At 37.3% G+C, this 15,785-nt stretch overlaps 1 protein-coding gene across 1 annotated transcript in view; it reads right to left on the bottom strand.

Annotated features, from left to right (window-relative positions):
• Positions 1-8,895: 8,895 nt before the first annotated feature.
• The window catches only part of Gabrr3 (gamma-aminobutyric acid type A receptor subunit rho3), a 46,472-nt gene continuing 39,582 nt past the window's right edge, over positions 8,896-15,785 (bottom strand). The window contains exon 9 of the mRNA XM_021660553.2: positions 8,896-9,246. Coding sequence (XP_021516228.1) covers positions 8,947-9,246 — 300 coding nt within the window. The 3' untranslated portion in view covers positions 8,896-8,946. The remainder of the gene's footprint in view (positions 9,247-15,785) is intronic.

Here is a 15,785-nt window from a genome sequence, read left to right as displayed (position 1 = left end):
GCCTAAGGGCTGGGGTGCATCACAGTGGTAAAGTACTTTTCTGGCATGCTGGGGCAAGTGTTTAGTTACTAACCCCAGAGGACCTGGCCGAATCCTATTAAAAAGCTGAGCTGCTTATACTAAATCCTCTATTTTACCTGTGAGTCGGTGGTGGGATTTTGCTGATAATTTAGTCTCTTGCTGTCTGTTCTTTCTCAGGCAGGAAAGCAGATAGAGTTCTTCCTCAGAGGTTTTGGTGTTTATTAGTAATCTTTAGGACAAACTTTAAAAATGGGGCCTGGAAAATGTTGTCTCCAGTGTGTGACTTTAACTAAAATCTCAAGTAAAAAAAATGCATTTGGTGTACTTTCCAGCTATGTCATTAGAAATTGTGCCACTTTTAGAGAATGAGTAGCATTGTATAATTTTCAGAATCCTTGCCAGTTTGATGTGCTTGTGATGCCCACTCTTTATGGGAACACTATTGACAATCTGGCTGCTGACTATGTTGTGGGAGCTGGTGTGGTCCCTGGTGAGAGCTACAATGCAGAGTATGCAGGGTCTTTTTTTAAATATTTATTTATTATTTATACAACATTCTACCTGCACACGAGATATTACTATAGATGGTTATGAGCCACCATGTGGTTTCTGGGAATTGAACTCAGGACCTTTGGAAGAACAGTGAGTGTTCTTAACCTCTGAGCAATCTCTCCAGCGCTGAGTATGCAGTTTTTGAAATAGGTGCTTAACACCCATTTGCTCAGGAAGTGGGCAGGAATATAGCCAATCCCACAGCCATGCTGTTGTCAGCTTCCAAGATGGTGCAGCATCTCAATCTTGAGTATCACTCCAGCATGATTGCAGATGCAATGAAGAAGGTGATCAAAGTTGGCAGAGTTTGGACTTGAGACATTAGAAGCTACAGCACCACAAATGACTTCATCAAGTCTGTTGTTGGCCACCTGCACCATCATGGGGGCTAGAGCCCTTACTCCCTACAACTTCAAAAGGACCATGCTACCTACATCCCTTTAGTACAATGGACCAGGGAAGAGAATATCTAGTCAATAGACCATGATTGCTTTTCTGGCACAGGCTAGGTTGTCCTGGGGGCTGGCATTAGGTGTACCTGCACAGGTTGGGTGTTGGGGCCAGGCCCAGACCACAGGATGACAGGATGATGACAACTTTTTCCCACCCACAGGTTCGAACCTCAGATGTGGGTGGTTATGCCGCTTGTCATGACTCCACTGAAGCTGTCCTTGCTGCCCTGTCATAAATCCTACACATGCCCATGAAAAATGTTCAATAAACAAACACATATGCTAAAAAACCCATCTAACAAAAAACAAAAACAAAACAAACAAATAACGTAGAAATCAGCACCTAGGCTTATATGCCTAGATGACAGCCTAAAAACACAATCAATAGCAGCCAGGACACTATGTCTCCGCTAGAGCCCAGCTATCTTACCACAGTGGGCCCTGAATATGCCAACATAGCTAAAGCACAGAAAAAGACCTTGAACCTCGCAATATGAAGCTCATAGATGTCTTTAAGATCAAGATGAATAAAGCCCTTAACGTAATCCAACACAAACAACTGGAGGAAATTAATAGATCCCTTAAAAAAATCCAGAAAAACAATTAGAAGAAATTATTAAATCCCTTAAATAAATCTAGAAAAATACAATTTGAGGAAATTAATAAGTCCTTAAAGAAAGCCAAGAAAACACAAACAAACAATTGAAGGAATTGAATAAAACTATTTAGGACCTGACAATGGAAATAGAAAAAAGTAAAGAAAACAGAAACTGGGAGAATTACGGAAATGAAAAATTTAGGAATTTGAATAGGAACTAGAGAGTCAAGCTTCACCAACAGAATAAAAGAATTGGAAGAGAGAATCTCAAGCTTGAAGATATAATAGTAGAAATATATACACCAGGCAAAGAAAATGTTGTATCTAAAAAAAATTTATGACACAAAACATCCAGGAAATCTGGGACATCATGAAAAGACCCTAAGAGTAATAGGAAAGAGGAAGGAAAAGAATTCAGACAAAAGGCCTGAAAAATATTTTCAACAAAATCATAGAAAAATTTCCTAACCTATGAATATGGAGATGTTTATAAAGGCTCAAGAAACATAGAACACCAAATAAATTAGACCCAAAAAGAAAGTCTCTTTATGACATAATATTCAAAACACTAAACATGCAGAATATAGAAAGAATATTAAAAGCTACCAAGTAAAAAGCCTAAGTAACATTTAAAGGCAAACCTTTTAGAATTACACAGACTTCTCAATAGACACTCTAAAAGCCAGGAGTGCCTGGACAGATGTGCTGCAGACTCTTAAGAGACCACAGATGCCAGGACAGACTACCATACCCAGCAAAACTATTACTCACCATAGATGGAGAAAATAACACAGTCCTTGACAAAATCCAATTAAAACAATACACTTCTACAAATCCAGGCCTACAGAAGGTACTAGAAGAAAAAACCCAAAACGAGGAAGTTAATTTTATCCATGAAAACATCACAGATTAAAGCTAGATATCAGCATCAGAAAGCCTAAAAACTCATGAAAACTGAACAGCTCTCTACTGAATGAAAAAAATCGGTCGACAGAAATAAAGATATTAAAGATTCTCTAGAATTCAATAAAAATTAATACATAGCATACCCAAACTTATGGGACACAAAGAAAGCAGGCCTAAGAGGAAAGTTCATTGCATCAACAACAGATCATCTGGAGGTATCTCCATCCCCGATCTCAAGCTGTACTACAGAGGAATAGTAATAAAAACTGCATGGTATTGGCATAGAAACAGAAAGGAGGATCAATGGAACCGGTTAGAAGACCCAGAAATAAACCCACACACCTATGAATACTTGATTTTTGACAAAGAAGCCAAAGTCTTTTTCAATGGAAAAAAGACAGTTTCTTCAACAAATGGTGCTGATCCAATTGGATGTCTACAGGCAGAAAAATGAAAATAGATCCATATTTAGCACCCTGCACAAAACTAAAGTACAAGAGGATCAAAGACCTCAACATAAAACCAGATACTCTAAATCAGTTAGAAGAAAAAGTGGGGAAAAGCCTAGAATTCATTGGCACAGGAGACAACTTTTTGAACAGAACACCACCAGCACAGGCTCTAAGAGCAACAATCAATAAATGGGACCTCATGAAACTGAAAGGCTTCTGTAAAGCAAAAGACCCTGTTGTCAGAACAAAACGAATGCCTACAGACTGGGAAAGGATCTTCACCAAACCTATATCTGACAGAGGGCTGATATCCAGAATATATAAAGAACTAAAAAAGTTAAAAAGCAATAAATCAAGTAATCCAATTAAAAAATGGTGTACGGAGCTAAACAGAGAATTCTCTGTAGAGGAATATAGAATGGCAGTGAAACACTTAAAGAGATGCTCAACATCCTTAGCCATCAGGGAGATGCAAATCAAAACTACCCTGAGATTTCACCTTACACCCATCAAAATGGCTAAAATAAAAAACTCAAGGGACAACACATGCTGGAGAGGTTGTGGAGAAAGGGGAACCCTCCTCCATTGCTATTGGGAATGTAAACTGGTTCAACCACTTTGGAAGTCAATCTGGCGCTTTCTCAGACAATTAGGAATAGTGCTTCCTCAAGACCCAGATATACCACTGGTAGGCATATACCCAAAATTTGCTCAAGTACACAACAAGGACATTTGCTCAACCATGTTTGTAGCAGCCTTATTTGAAATAGCCAGAAGCTGGAAACAACCTAGGTGTCTATCAACAGAGGAATGGATACAGAAATTGTGATATTTTTTACACAATGGAATACTACTCAGCAATCAAAAACGAGGAAATCATGCAATTTGCAGGCAAATGGTGGGATCTAGAAAAGATCATTCTGAGTGAGCTATCCCAGAAGGAGAAAGACACACATGGTATATACTCACTTATATAGACCTATAAGATATGATAAACATAATGAAATCTATACACCTAAAGAAGATAAACGAGAAAGAGGACCTGGGATAAGATGATCAATCCTCACTTAGAAAGACAAGTGGGATGGTCATTGGATGTAGGAGAAAACAAGTAACAGGACAGGAGCCTACCACAGAGGGCCTCTGAAAGACTCTACCTAGCAGTGTATCAAAGCAGATACTGAGACTCATAACCAAACCTTTGCCAGAGTACAGGGAATCATATGAAAGAAGAGGGAGTTAGTATGACCTGGAGAGGACAGGAGCTCCACAAGGACCAAAAATATCTGGGCACAGGGTCTTTTCTGAGACTGTATCTCCAACCAAGGACCATGTATGGATGTAATCTAGAACCCCTGCTCAGATGTAGCCCATGGTAGCTCAGTATCCAAGTGGGTTTCCCCAGTAAGTGGAACAGGAAGAAAATCAACAAGATACACAAACCCTTATCTAAACTAAAAGACACAGAGAGAATATGCAAATGAACAAAATCAGAAATAAAAGGGTTATAACAATAGACAGAGGAAATCCAGAGAATGATAAAAACATACTTTAAATCTTGTGCTCCACCAAATTGGAAAAATCTAAAGAAATGGATAATTTTCTCAATAGGTACCACTTACCAAAGCAAAATCAAGATAAAAAACCAATTAAAATAGACCTATAAGGCCTAACGAAATAGAAACAGTCAGTCATTAAAAATCTCTCAACCAAAAGAACAAAAGCAAGGGCCAGATGGTTTTATCACAGAATTCTGTCAGACTTTCAAAGAAGAGTTAACTCCAGTACTCCTCAAATTATTCCACAAAATGGAAAGAGAAGGAACATTGCCCAATTCACATAAAGACTTAACAAAGAGAGACAGAGACATATAGACAGAGACAGAGAGATACACACAGAGAGAAACACAGAGAGATATAATTACAGACCAATTCCTTATGGACATAGGTGCAAAAATACTCAATAAAACACTTGCAAGCCAAGAACACACACACAAAAAGATTATTCCCAATATTGAAATAAGCTTTATCCCAGAGATGCATGGATGGTTCATTATATGAAAATTAGAAAAAGCATTTCACAATATAATCAAACTGAATAAAGCAAAACAAAACTATATGATCATCTCATTAGATGTTTAAAAAAATCCAGCACCCCTTCATGATAAAAGTCCTAGAGAGATTAGGGATAAAACAGATGTAACTAAACACAACAAAGGCAATATATGGCAAGCCTATAGTTAACATGAAATTAAATGGAGAGAAACCCACAGCAATTCTATTAAAATCAGGGCAAGACAAGGCTGCCCTGTCTCTCTATATCTATTCATGTAGTACTTGAAGTTTCTAGCCTGAGCAATAAATCCACTGAAGGACACCAAGGGCATGCAGATTGCAAAGGAAGAAGTCAAAGTATCAGTATTGTAGGTTATATGATAGTAAACATAAGTGATCCAAAAAAATACAACAGAGAATGCCTACAAGATGAAAAACACTTTCAACAAAGTGTCTGGACATAAGAGTAACTAAAAAACAAAACAAAATAAACAAAAAACATTAGCCCTCTTCTACAGAAATGACAAACAGACTGATAAAGAAATCAGGAAATCGACACCCTCCACAATAGCCTCGAATTATATAAAAATGGTGGGGGTAAATGTACCCAAACAAGTGAAAAACTTGTATGATAAGAATTTTAAGTCTTTGAAGAAAGAGACTGAAGAAGATACCAGAAGTTGGAAAGATTTCTCATGCTAATCAATAGTAAAATTAAAATAATAAAAATGGCCATCCTACCAAGAGCAAAAGAATTGCAACTTAACTTTTATGGTAATGAAACATGGAGAAATCCAAGTATAATTCAGACTAAAAAAGAAAAAATGTTATTAACAGAAAACCTTTAATAATATAATTAAAATATTAAATGTCTAATTTTTGGTAGACACAGTTTTATCAGTTGGTATCCATTTTTAAAGGCTAGGGAAACTATACTTTTCTAATTATAACAAAAACCATAAAGCTAAGTTCAAATACTACACTTTCATAGGTTTCCTTGAGCAGTACTTACAAACCTGCTCATTTCTATATTTAGGCAATTTACAAGCTGGCTGGCTTTTAAAAAATATCTTACAAAGCAGCTTGTGTTCTGAAATCCCCCTGTTTTATCCAGGCTTATCCCTCTGTGAACGCTCATGCAGTCTGTTCAGGATTTTGATCAGTAAATGAAGTGAAAATTGAAATGAGGTAACTATTATATGCTCTCTGTCCTGTCTATATTTTCCAAATAACTGTGCTTTCATTCTTATTGAAATAAGAACCTCCCCAGAAATCTTGTCTCCCCCTTGTAGAAATGAAGCAAACGGGAACACTTCAGTTTCACAAATGGCAGATTTGATGAGAAGCATGCTGACGAACATCCTTGCAGCTCGTTCTGAATGGTCTGATAATTCCCCGGTGCAGGAAACGGATTTTATTTCCAAGTGTTAGACATTTATTATTGGAAGATATACTGCCTGTGTTTCTAGATATTAGCAGAAGTTGCATTTGATTGGCCAACACTTGTGCATTAACGACTACTCTCAAGACAGTACAGAGAATGTATGGAGTATGAGTGAGGCCCATTCTCCTAGCCTAGATTGTCAAGTGTATCCAGCGACACATCTGATTTAAAATAGTGAAATGAATATGCTCAGGGGAAGCTTTAGGCGTTGTGAATGCTGCAATTCAAAGTATGAGAAAAACAGCCAGCTCCAAAGAGCCAGAGAACTGGATGAAGGGAACAGTTGGGGTGTTTCTGTTTCTAAATTATTTTCTTTTTTAATCACACACAGATTTTGTTAAAATCATAAATATAATCCAACTATTACTACACTAATTAATAGCTATAGATCTTCAGCCACCTAAGATATTAATTTATACTATATTTTCCAAAATGTAACCCTATAAAATTTCCTTAATAAATCAAGTTTAACAGCCATTAAACATACAATTAAAAATTTAAATTATAGTCTATTTACAATTAAATGGGTAATGTTTAAAATAAATATTAGCTCACTTTTGTGTAGTATCCTAGAAGAAGAATCCTGGGAAGCTTTTTAAAGAACTGGAAAAACTATTAATAAAATAAAATAAAGTGTCTCAGAATGCCTAGTAGCAAAGCCATAATTCAGAAAGAATTCTCCTTTACTCCTTTCTACATAGGAGAGAGAAAGAATTTTCTGGAAACCTATGCATCTCATAAGGGGCAAAATCAATATTCCTGTCAGTCATGCAGGAATTTATTTGTTTCTTTAACTGGCATTCAATAATTCAAACCATTTTGTTTGTGTGGTAAAATAAAAGGCACTACATTGAACCAACTACATTATTTAGTTCATACCCTTAATTCATTTTCAGCAGTCAAAATAAGAAGGGGGACATTTTCTGATTTCCTGCCAATATATTTGCTCTAAATTGTGCCTTTTGAATAAAATACTCAACGCTGAATCGCGTACACAGCCAATCTGAAAAATGAATGCAGGTCATGGGAAGGCTTTATACTGAGCAACGCTTATGCAATGCCCACTTGGCCTGATTTGCTTGTTGTTGCAATGAAAATTACTGTAGGACACACACATTTTATTCAGTTTCTTTGCTTGGTACGATGTCCAGATAACCCTCACTTGTTTATAAGTTGAGGGTCTCTTTATTGGTGTTCTTTTTCCTCCCTTGACACCTCCCTTTCAGGACAGTGTACATTAGTCCATGCTCTCCATCACTAAATTGGGTTTTCTACTTGTTTGCCATTTTTTCATGACTATACATTGGGGGGAGGCATTTCTTGTTCTCTTTTTAGTATGTGACAGCTAAGTGTCTTATAACATGTAGGCAGCCAATGAACACTATGGAGAAAAATTGGACAAAAGCTGTGGTGGTATGAGTGAGGATGTCTCCCATAGGCTCGTGTATTTAAACATTTGGTCCCAAATTGGAGGCACTGTTGGGGGAAGTTTAGGAAGTGTGGCACTGTTGGAGGAATTACATCACTGGAGGCAGACTTTGAAAGTTTAAAAATCCGAGCCATTTTCAATTTGTTCTGCTTGTGGTTTGAAGATGTGAGATCTCATCTGGCTCCTCGGGCCACCGTGCCTGCTGCTACCTGTTGTGCTTCTTCACCGACGTGGGCCCTTACCTCTCTGGAACTGTGAAGGCAAATATACTCTTTCTTCCAAAAGTTGCTTTGGTCATTGTGTGACAGCACAGAAAAATAACCAATACAAACACAAGGTTATGAAACCTATGCCTCATCTACAAAATACTAAATACTGTTATTGATGACTGTAGGTAAATTTAATATTCCTAAAAACAGAGTGATGTTTAAATATTTTTTCCCATTTTGGACTTAATAATATGTGAAATTTAATATATATGAAATGTGACTAGAGATAGAAGAAGAGGTCGCTCACAGGACTCAGTTGTGTGTGGATGGAACTACTTGAAGATGGGAGTTCCCCCTTAGGACAGTGCTATCTGTCATTCGGCGGATACTAAGAAATCAGCTATCCTTGAATAAATATCATAATAAGCTTTATTGCCTAGTTTTTAAAAAAGATTATTTTCACAATAAGAGAGTGTCAAGATGAAATAGTTACAAACAATTCATTTCTGGTGGAAAATTTTCTCCCATAATACACATACCTGCAGGATTTATTTATAAAGTCAAATTTCCCAAGACTCTAAACACTGCACTAAATGTAAATCAGTCAGTTTTTACATCTTCTTTAAGCCAAGAGTCACAGCTGGCTCTATCCCAGTTTAACTGTCCAACTCATATCCAGGAGGCATATAACGCCATCTGACTCCATTGGAAGTTTGCATTTAAAAAAATTCCTCTTCAGTTTGGGAATGGTAGAGCACTTATCTAACGTGTGCCAAGTCCTGAGTGCTGTGAAGACAGGGAAAAAAATCAGCAAACAGAAAAGTCCTCTTTACACATATATACCCCAGTAAAACACATTAAATATTATATAAACGATGGGAAATACAATTCTCGAATAGGTATCAATGGCATGGTTGTTTTCCAGGATGATTCTACCAACGTTGCCTCCCAGGGATTTTCTCTTTATCTGCGGTGAATCTGTGCAAGGGCTTCCTGTGAACTTTGCTCTCATGGAGTCCTCTTCTGAGTGTAGAAAGAAGGAAGTCTGGTCCATGTCAGTCTCACTGTCATGGTAACAGCCATCGAAGGCCATGGCTCTAACTGCATCGATATTGTACATTCCAGAAATCTGCCAAAAAAAAAAAAAAAAAAAGACTTTGCTTCTGTAAGTCACAAATATGATTTTATAAATGAGAGCTATAGAAAAGTGTAAGTCAGATATTAAATAGTTTCCATAAATGTTAAGCTTGTCTTGCTTGTCATACAGAATAGAATTCTAGTTTTGCTTCTGGCATTTGACTAAAAAAATGATTTTAATAATAAGTGGAAAACATTGTCTTGGGAGATACTGGTTTAGCAAGGAGGTTTATATTTAATTCCATGACATATTGAGGCATTGCATGAGTAAATGCCATACAACTATACTATCAATAATTTCTAATCTAGTCCTGAACTGATACACAGTTGCCACAGATACTTGCATCCCTCTTTGTTCTGAATAACATGAACAGTCTGCCATGGCTTTATGAGTTGAGAGTGAGTATGATCTATCATGTCATCATATAGGCTCCTTGTATTTGCTTTCCAACTTATTTTTCTTCTGTAGACAGAACATAGTAAAGCACATATCTATGTCTTCTGTTTTAGTCTCAGGTCTCAAACCAGAATAATAGTAACTTTCTACTTACACTTGAGTTGGGGAAGAGTTATTGAAAGGATTTTATTCATTCTTTTAAAATGAAACTGGCCAGTCCTTCCCATTTTTTTTTTAACCAAAACCACTTCTAAATAATGCTAACAAAGCCAGATTAAGTACAATGAAATTGGCTTAATTTTCTGATGAAGTAAATTATTAATGATTTCTAGCAACAGTTCCTGATTGAATCTATACTGGCATTTTTTTTTAATTTTGAATTTTATTCTGGAAGAGAGTGGCTGTCACTACCATTGAGCAGTGTCTAGGAAGCAGCTGTTAGTAATTGCTTTTGGAGAAAATAAAATCCTTCTTGATCTTTTGGGAAGTTGAAAAATGAACAAATGTGGAGAGACTGTTCTAGATGAAGTTATTTAGAATTTAAATTGGAGGTTGCAGAGTAAAATCTGTCAAGATGTGCATTTGGTTCATAGCAATTTAAAACTATAATATTTTACCGAAATCAAAAAGACACGGAGACGATTCTGTGCCATCAGTTAACTAACCGGTGGGGACCCACACTTTTGCATTACATCTCTCCTTTTGTTTTAATAAGAGAATCATTCTGTAATAAATTGAATATGGACAAGATAAAGATGCAGTAAAGTTAAGACTTATTAGCCTCAGATAGCCAATAATATTCAACGACAAATTTAAATATATAAAAGCTACAGTATCATCATTATTTTCCCTACCTATATAACCTGGTGTCTACTTTTTATCTGAATAAATGTTATCATCATGTTTAAGAAAACTAATTTTACAAAATAGAATTATTTTCTTTCTCCACACTGACAATCTAGAATTACTCCTGTAATTAATCAAAGCATATAGTCCCAATTTGCGAATAAGCTACTGTTTTATTTTATTTTATTTTATTTATTATTAGTTACATTTTATTAACTCTGTATCCCAGCTGTATCTGCTCCCTCATTTCCTCCCAAACCCTCCTTCCCTCCCTCATCTCCTCCCTGCCCCTTTCCAAGTCCACTGATTGGGGAGGACCTCCTCCCCTTTCATCTGATCCTGTTTTATCAGGTATCTTCAGAACTGGCTACAAAGTCCTTCTCTGTGGCCTAGCAGGACTGCTCCTCCTTTGGGGGGTGGGGAGGTCAAAGAGCTTGGCATTGAGTTCCTGTCAGAAATAGTCCCTGTTCCCCTTACTATGGTAAACCAATTGGTTACTGAGCTACCACCGGCTTCATCCACGCAGAGGTTCTAGGTTATATCCATACATGGTCCTTGGTTGAGTGTCAGTCTCAGAAAAGACCCCTGTGCCCAGATATATTTGTAATAGCCAGAACCTGGAAACAACCCAGATGTCCCTCAACAGAGGAATGGATATAGAAATTGTGGTATTTTTACACAATGGAATACTACTCAGCAATCAAAAACAAGGAAATCATGCAATTTGCAGCAAATGGTGGGATCTAGAAAAGATCATTCTGAGTGAGCTATCCCAGAAGGAGAAAGACACACATGGTACATACTCACTCATATAGTCCTATAAGGTATGATAAACATAATGTAACCTATACACCTAAAGAAGATAAATGAAAAAGAGGACCCAGGGTAAGATGATCAATCATCACTTAGAAAGACAAATGGGGGGCGCATTGGACATAGGAGAAAACAAATAACAGGACAGGAGCCTACCACAGAGGGCCCCTGAGAGACTCTACCTAGCAGTGTATCAAAGCAGATACTAAGACTCATAACCAAACCTTTGGCAGAGTGCAGGGAATCATATGAAAGAAGGGGGAGTTAGTATGATGTGGAAAGGATAGGAGCTCCACAAGGACCAAATATATCTAAGCTACTGTTTTTTTACAGGTTTGTGAGTAAGCTGTGTGATAAAAACGGATTTAGACATGGTCTTTGGCTTTTCCCTCCAGATTGCAGATAATCACATAAATAAGGCATGTTTTATCTAGACACAGAGCTGACTGTTATAAACTGAGTTCCAGGATCTGGATTTAGGCATACCCTTCTTTTCCCCTCTGAGTTTAGTCCAGGACTAAGGAAAGATTTTTAAAATAATTATCTGCGATGCTTTCTCTGTTGCTGGCTGAGATGTGTGTGTGTGTGTGTGTGTGTGTGTGTGTGTGTGTGTGTGTGATGGTAGTGATGTTGATATTTGCGCAGTGAGGATGGTGGTGGTGGTAGAGGTGGTCATGACGGTGGAAGACTCCAAACCAAAACTAGTAAGAAGAGATAAAGTCACAGCATTCTCAGTAAGCGAACAATCCATGAACAGCATACTGAAATTCTAAACAGATGCACACGAAGCACTTGCACATCAAGGTTCATAAAGTAAGTACCACTTGTTATAGAGCTTCAGATTAATTCATAACAGAGGGAAATTTTCATACGTGAAAATCTATCACTAATAGACAGGCCAATGGGACAAAACAAGACCAAAAAATAAAAAATAAAAACCTACACACAGAGAAACACTGGAAATAGCAAATCAAATGACCTAACAGATATCTACAGAATATTCTACCTAAACACTAAGGGATTCACAGTCTTCTTTGTAGCTCATAAAGCTTTCTCCAAAATTGACTGCATATTAGCGCCTTATAGCAAGTGTCTTATTAGGATTCTTTAGAAGAACAGAATTGATAGAATATATACATACATACATATATATATATATATATATATATATATATAATGTCTCTCTCTAGATATATGTGTGTGTATAGAGGGGTTTTATTAGAATGGTTTTATGGTCCAGTTAATCCAATAATGCTGTCTACCAAAAGAAGGTCCAAGAATCCAGTAGTCATTCAAGCCATGGGGCTGGATGTCTCGGCTGGTCTTCAGTATACCTCAGAATCCCAAAGAAGTAGGTTCTAATGCCAGTGAAGGAATGGACTTACCAATGAGTGTGAGTAAGCAGGCAAAGAGCAAAATTTTTCTTCTTCCACGTCTTTTGTATAGGCTGCTGTCATTGGAAATTAAATGGTGTTGGGCTATATAATGTTTATTATTTTCCCTATAATTATTACAGCAGTATTTAACCTGCTATCACAATCAATACAACACAGACACCTGTTAGATTTTATAATTGCCTTATAATACTTTGGGCTGGGCAGATAATTCCACTTATGTTAGTTCAATAACCTACCTACTAGAATCTCATGCCATCTGCCTTAAACATTCCTATCTGGGCTACCTTCTATCCAAAATCTTATAAATACTTGCTTATATTTTTACTCTCATATCATTCCTGGGGTCTTTGTCCTATGTGGTTCCTTCTCCATGGCAACCTATTGTGTTGTGCTTCTTCCTCCTCTCTTCCCATGATTCTCTTGAACCCAGAGCCCCAGGAGCCTTAGCCACACTTAACCTATTCTGCCCTACCCAGAAAGACAAGCATGGTATATACTCACTTAGAAGCATATATTAGCCACATAATACAGGAGAACCATACTACAATCCACAGATCTAAAGACGCTAAGTAACAAAGTGGACCCTAGGGAGGATGCTTAATTCTTATTCAGAAGGCCAAATAGAACAGACACAAGAAGTGGTTAAAGAGAGCGAACGGGACAGGAGCCTACCATAATGTTCTCTGAAAGACTCCACATACCAGGGGATTAAAGCAGATGTTAAGACTCACAGCCAAACTTTGGGCAGAGCACATGGAATCTTTTGGAAAGGTGGGGAAATAGAAGAAGCCAGAGGGGACAGGAGTGCCACAAGACTAACAGAGACAACAAATTTGGGCACAGGGGGTGCCTGTGGAGACTGATGCACCAACCAAGGACCATGCATGGTAAGGATCTAGGCCCTCTGCTCAGATAGAGTTGATAGGCCCCTCAGTAGCCATGTGGGTTCCCTAGTAAGGGGAATAGAGGCTGTCTTTGACATGGACTCTGCTGCCCGCTCCTCAATCACTCCCCCTGGTGGGACGACCTTGCCAGGCCATAGAGGAAGCAGATGTAGGCAGTCCTGATGAGATGTGATGGGTTGGAGTCAGTTGGTAGGGAAAGAGGAGAACCCCTTTCTGAGGAATAGGAAAGAGGGATGGAAAGATCTTGCATTCTATCATACCACAATGAAATGAAGTTAAATATCAACATCAAAAGAAAATATAGAAAACACACAAATTCAGGGAGATAACACAACACACTATTTATGAACAGTTCACTGAAGAAATTAATAAAGAAAATTTTAAAAATTCTAGAATAAAATAAAAATGAAAACGACATACCCAAATCTATGGGATACAGTGAAGGCAGTCCTGTGTAATGTTTATTTATATCTCTAAGTGCTGACATAAATGAATAAGATTTAATAGAAATAACTTAGTGATGTACTTTAAAGCCTTGAAAATCAAGAAAAAGTAAATTCAAAAAAATACTAGATGGGGAAAAATAATTATCAACAAGGCAGAATTTTAAAAAGTATGCTAATATAAAGAATCAATGAGATGAAGAACTGACTTTTTGTAAAGATAAACAAGATTTACATTTTTTTTTGCCAAAAGAGAAGGTACAAATGAATAAAATTAAGGATGAAAGGAAGATATCACAGTATAAAATTCATAAAACCATAAAGACATACATTAAAATTTATGTTTCACTAAACTAAAATAAATGTAGAAGAAAAGAATTGAAGGAGACACTAAAAGATGGAAAGATTTTCCATGCTCATGGAACACGGGTATTGTCTCATACTAAAGGCAATCTATAGAATCGATGCAATATCAATATCTTAGGGTTTTATTGCTGTGAAAAGACATGGAAACTCTCATAATGGAGAACATTTAATTGGGTCTGGCTTACAGTTTCAGAAGTTTAGTTCATTATCATCATGGCAGGAGATATACAGGCAGACATGGTGCTGGAGAAGGAGCTGAGAATTCTACATCTTGATCCACAGGCAGCAGCAAGAAACTGTGTGTCACACTGGGCATAGCGCACTCACAGGAAACCTTAAAGTCCACCCCTCTCCCCCACTGCAGTGATAGGTTTCCTCCAACAAGGCCACACATGCTACAACAAAGCCACACCTCCTAATAGTGCCACTTGCCATGGGCCAAGCATTCAAACACAGTCTATGGGGAATATTTCTATTCAAACTGCCAAAGTCAACCTAAGTTTCAGGGCCATTTTTTATAGACAGAGAGAGAGAGAGAGAGAGAGAGAGAGAGAGAGAGAGAGAGAGAGAGAGAAACATTCTTAAGATTTATGTGGAAGCCAAAAGATCAAACAGCCAAAACAATCCCGAACAAAATGAATATTGTAGGAGGTAACACCATATTTGATTTCAAGTTATGTTATGGAGCCAAAATAATAAAAACAGCATGGTAGTGGAACCAAAGTAGACTCCTAGAACAGTGGAATAGAATAGAGAAACCAAATATAACTCCCTAACTACAGGTGATTGGTCATTGACAAAGTTATCAGAAATACACATTGGAGAAAAGACAACATCTTTAACAAGCAGTACTGGGAAACCTGGGCATCACCGTGCAAAAGATCTGTATCTCTCACTCTACACAAAACTTAACTCCTAATGGATCAAGGACCTACACAGTGGACTGTCATTCTGAAACTGCTAGAGGAAACAGTGTAAGACCAATAATCTACAGAGGTATTTCAAGAAACTCAAGTCTTCTCTACAGCAAAGGAAACTGTCAATCGAGTAAAAAGGCCGCTCACAAAAAGGGAGATAATCTCTGCCATTTATACATCTAACAGAGGATTCAGTCTAGAATAGACAAAGGAATAAAAACAAAGCAATCCTCCCCAAAAAACACTGAACAATTACTCAGGCAATCTAATTTAAAATGACCGCAGAAGAAGAGAGAGTTCTCAAAAGAAGAAGCACAAATGTCAAGGAGTCACTTTAAAAGTGTTCAGCATCCTTAGCCATCAGAAAATGCTGATTTAAATGACTGCAATTCTATCTCAGCTATAATGGCTATCATCATGAATACAAATGCTGTGGAGAAAGGGATA

The sequence above is a fragment of the Meriones unguiculatus genome, chromosome 17 (assembly GCF_030254825.1).
Source record: "Meriones unguiculatus strain TT.TT164.6M chromosome 17, Bangor_MerUng_6.1, whole genome shotgun sequence".
Taxonomy (NCBI): domain Eukaryota; kingdom Metazoa; phylum Chordata; class Mammalia; order Rodentia; family Muridae; genus Meriones; species Meriones unguiculatus.
The sequence above is the reverse complement of the archived record's forward strand: the minus strand, read 5'-3'. Positions and strand labels throughout refer to the sequence as shown.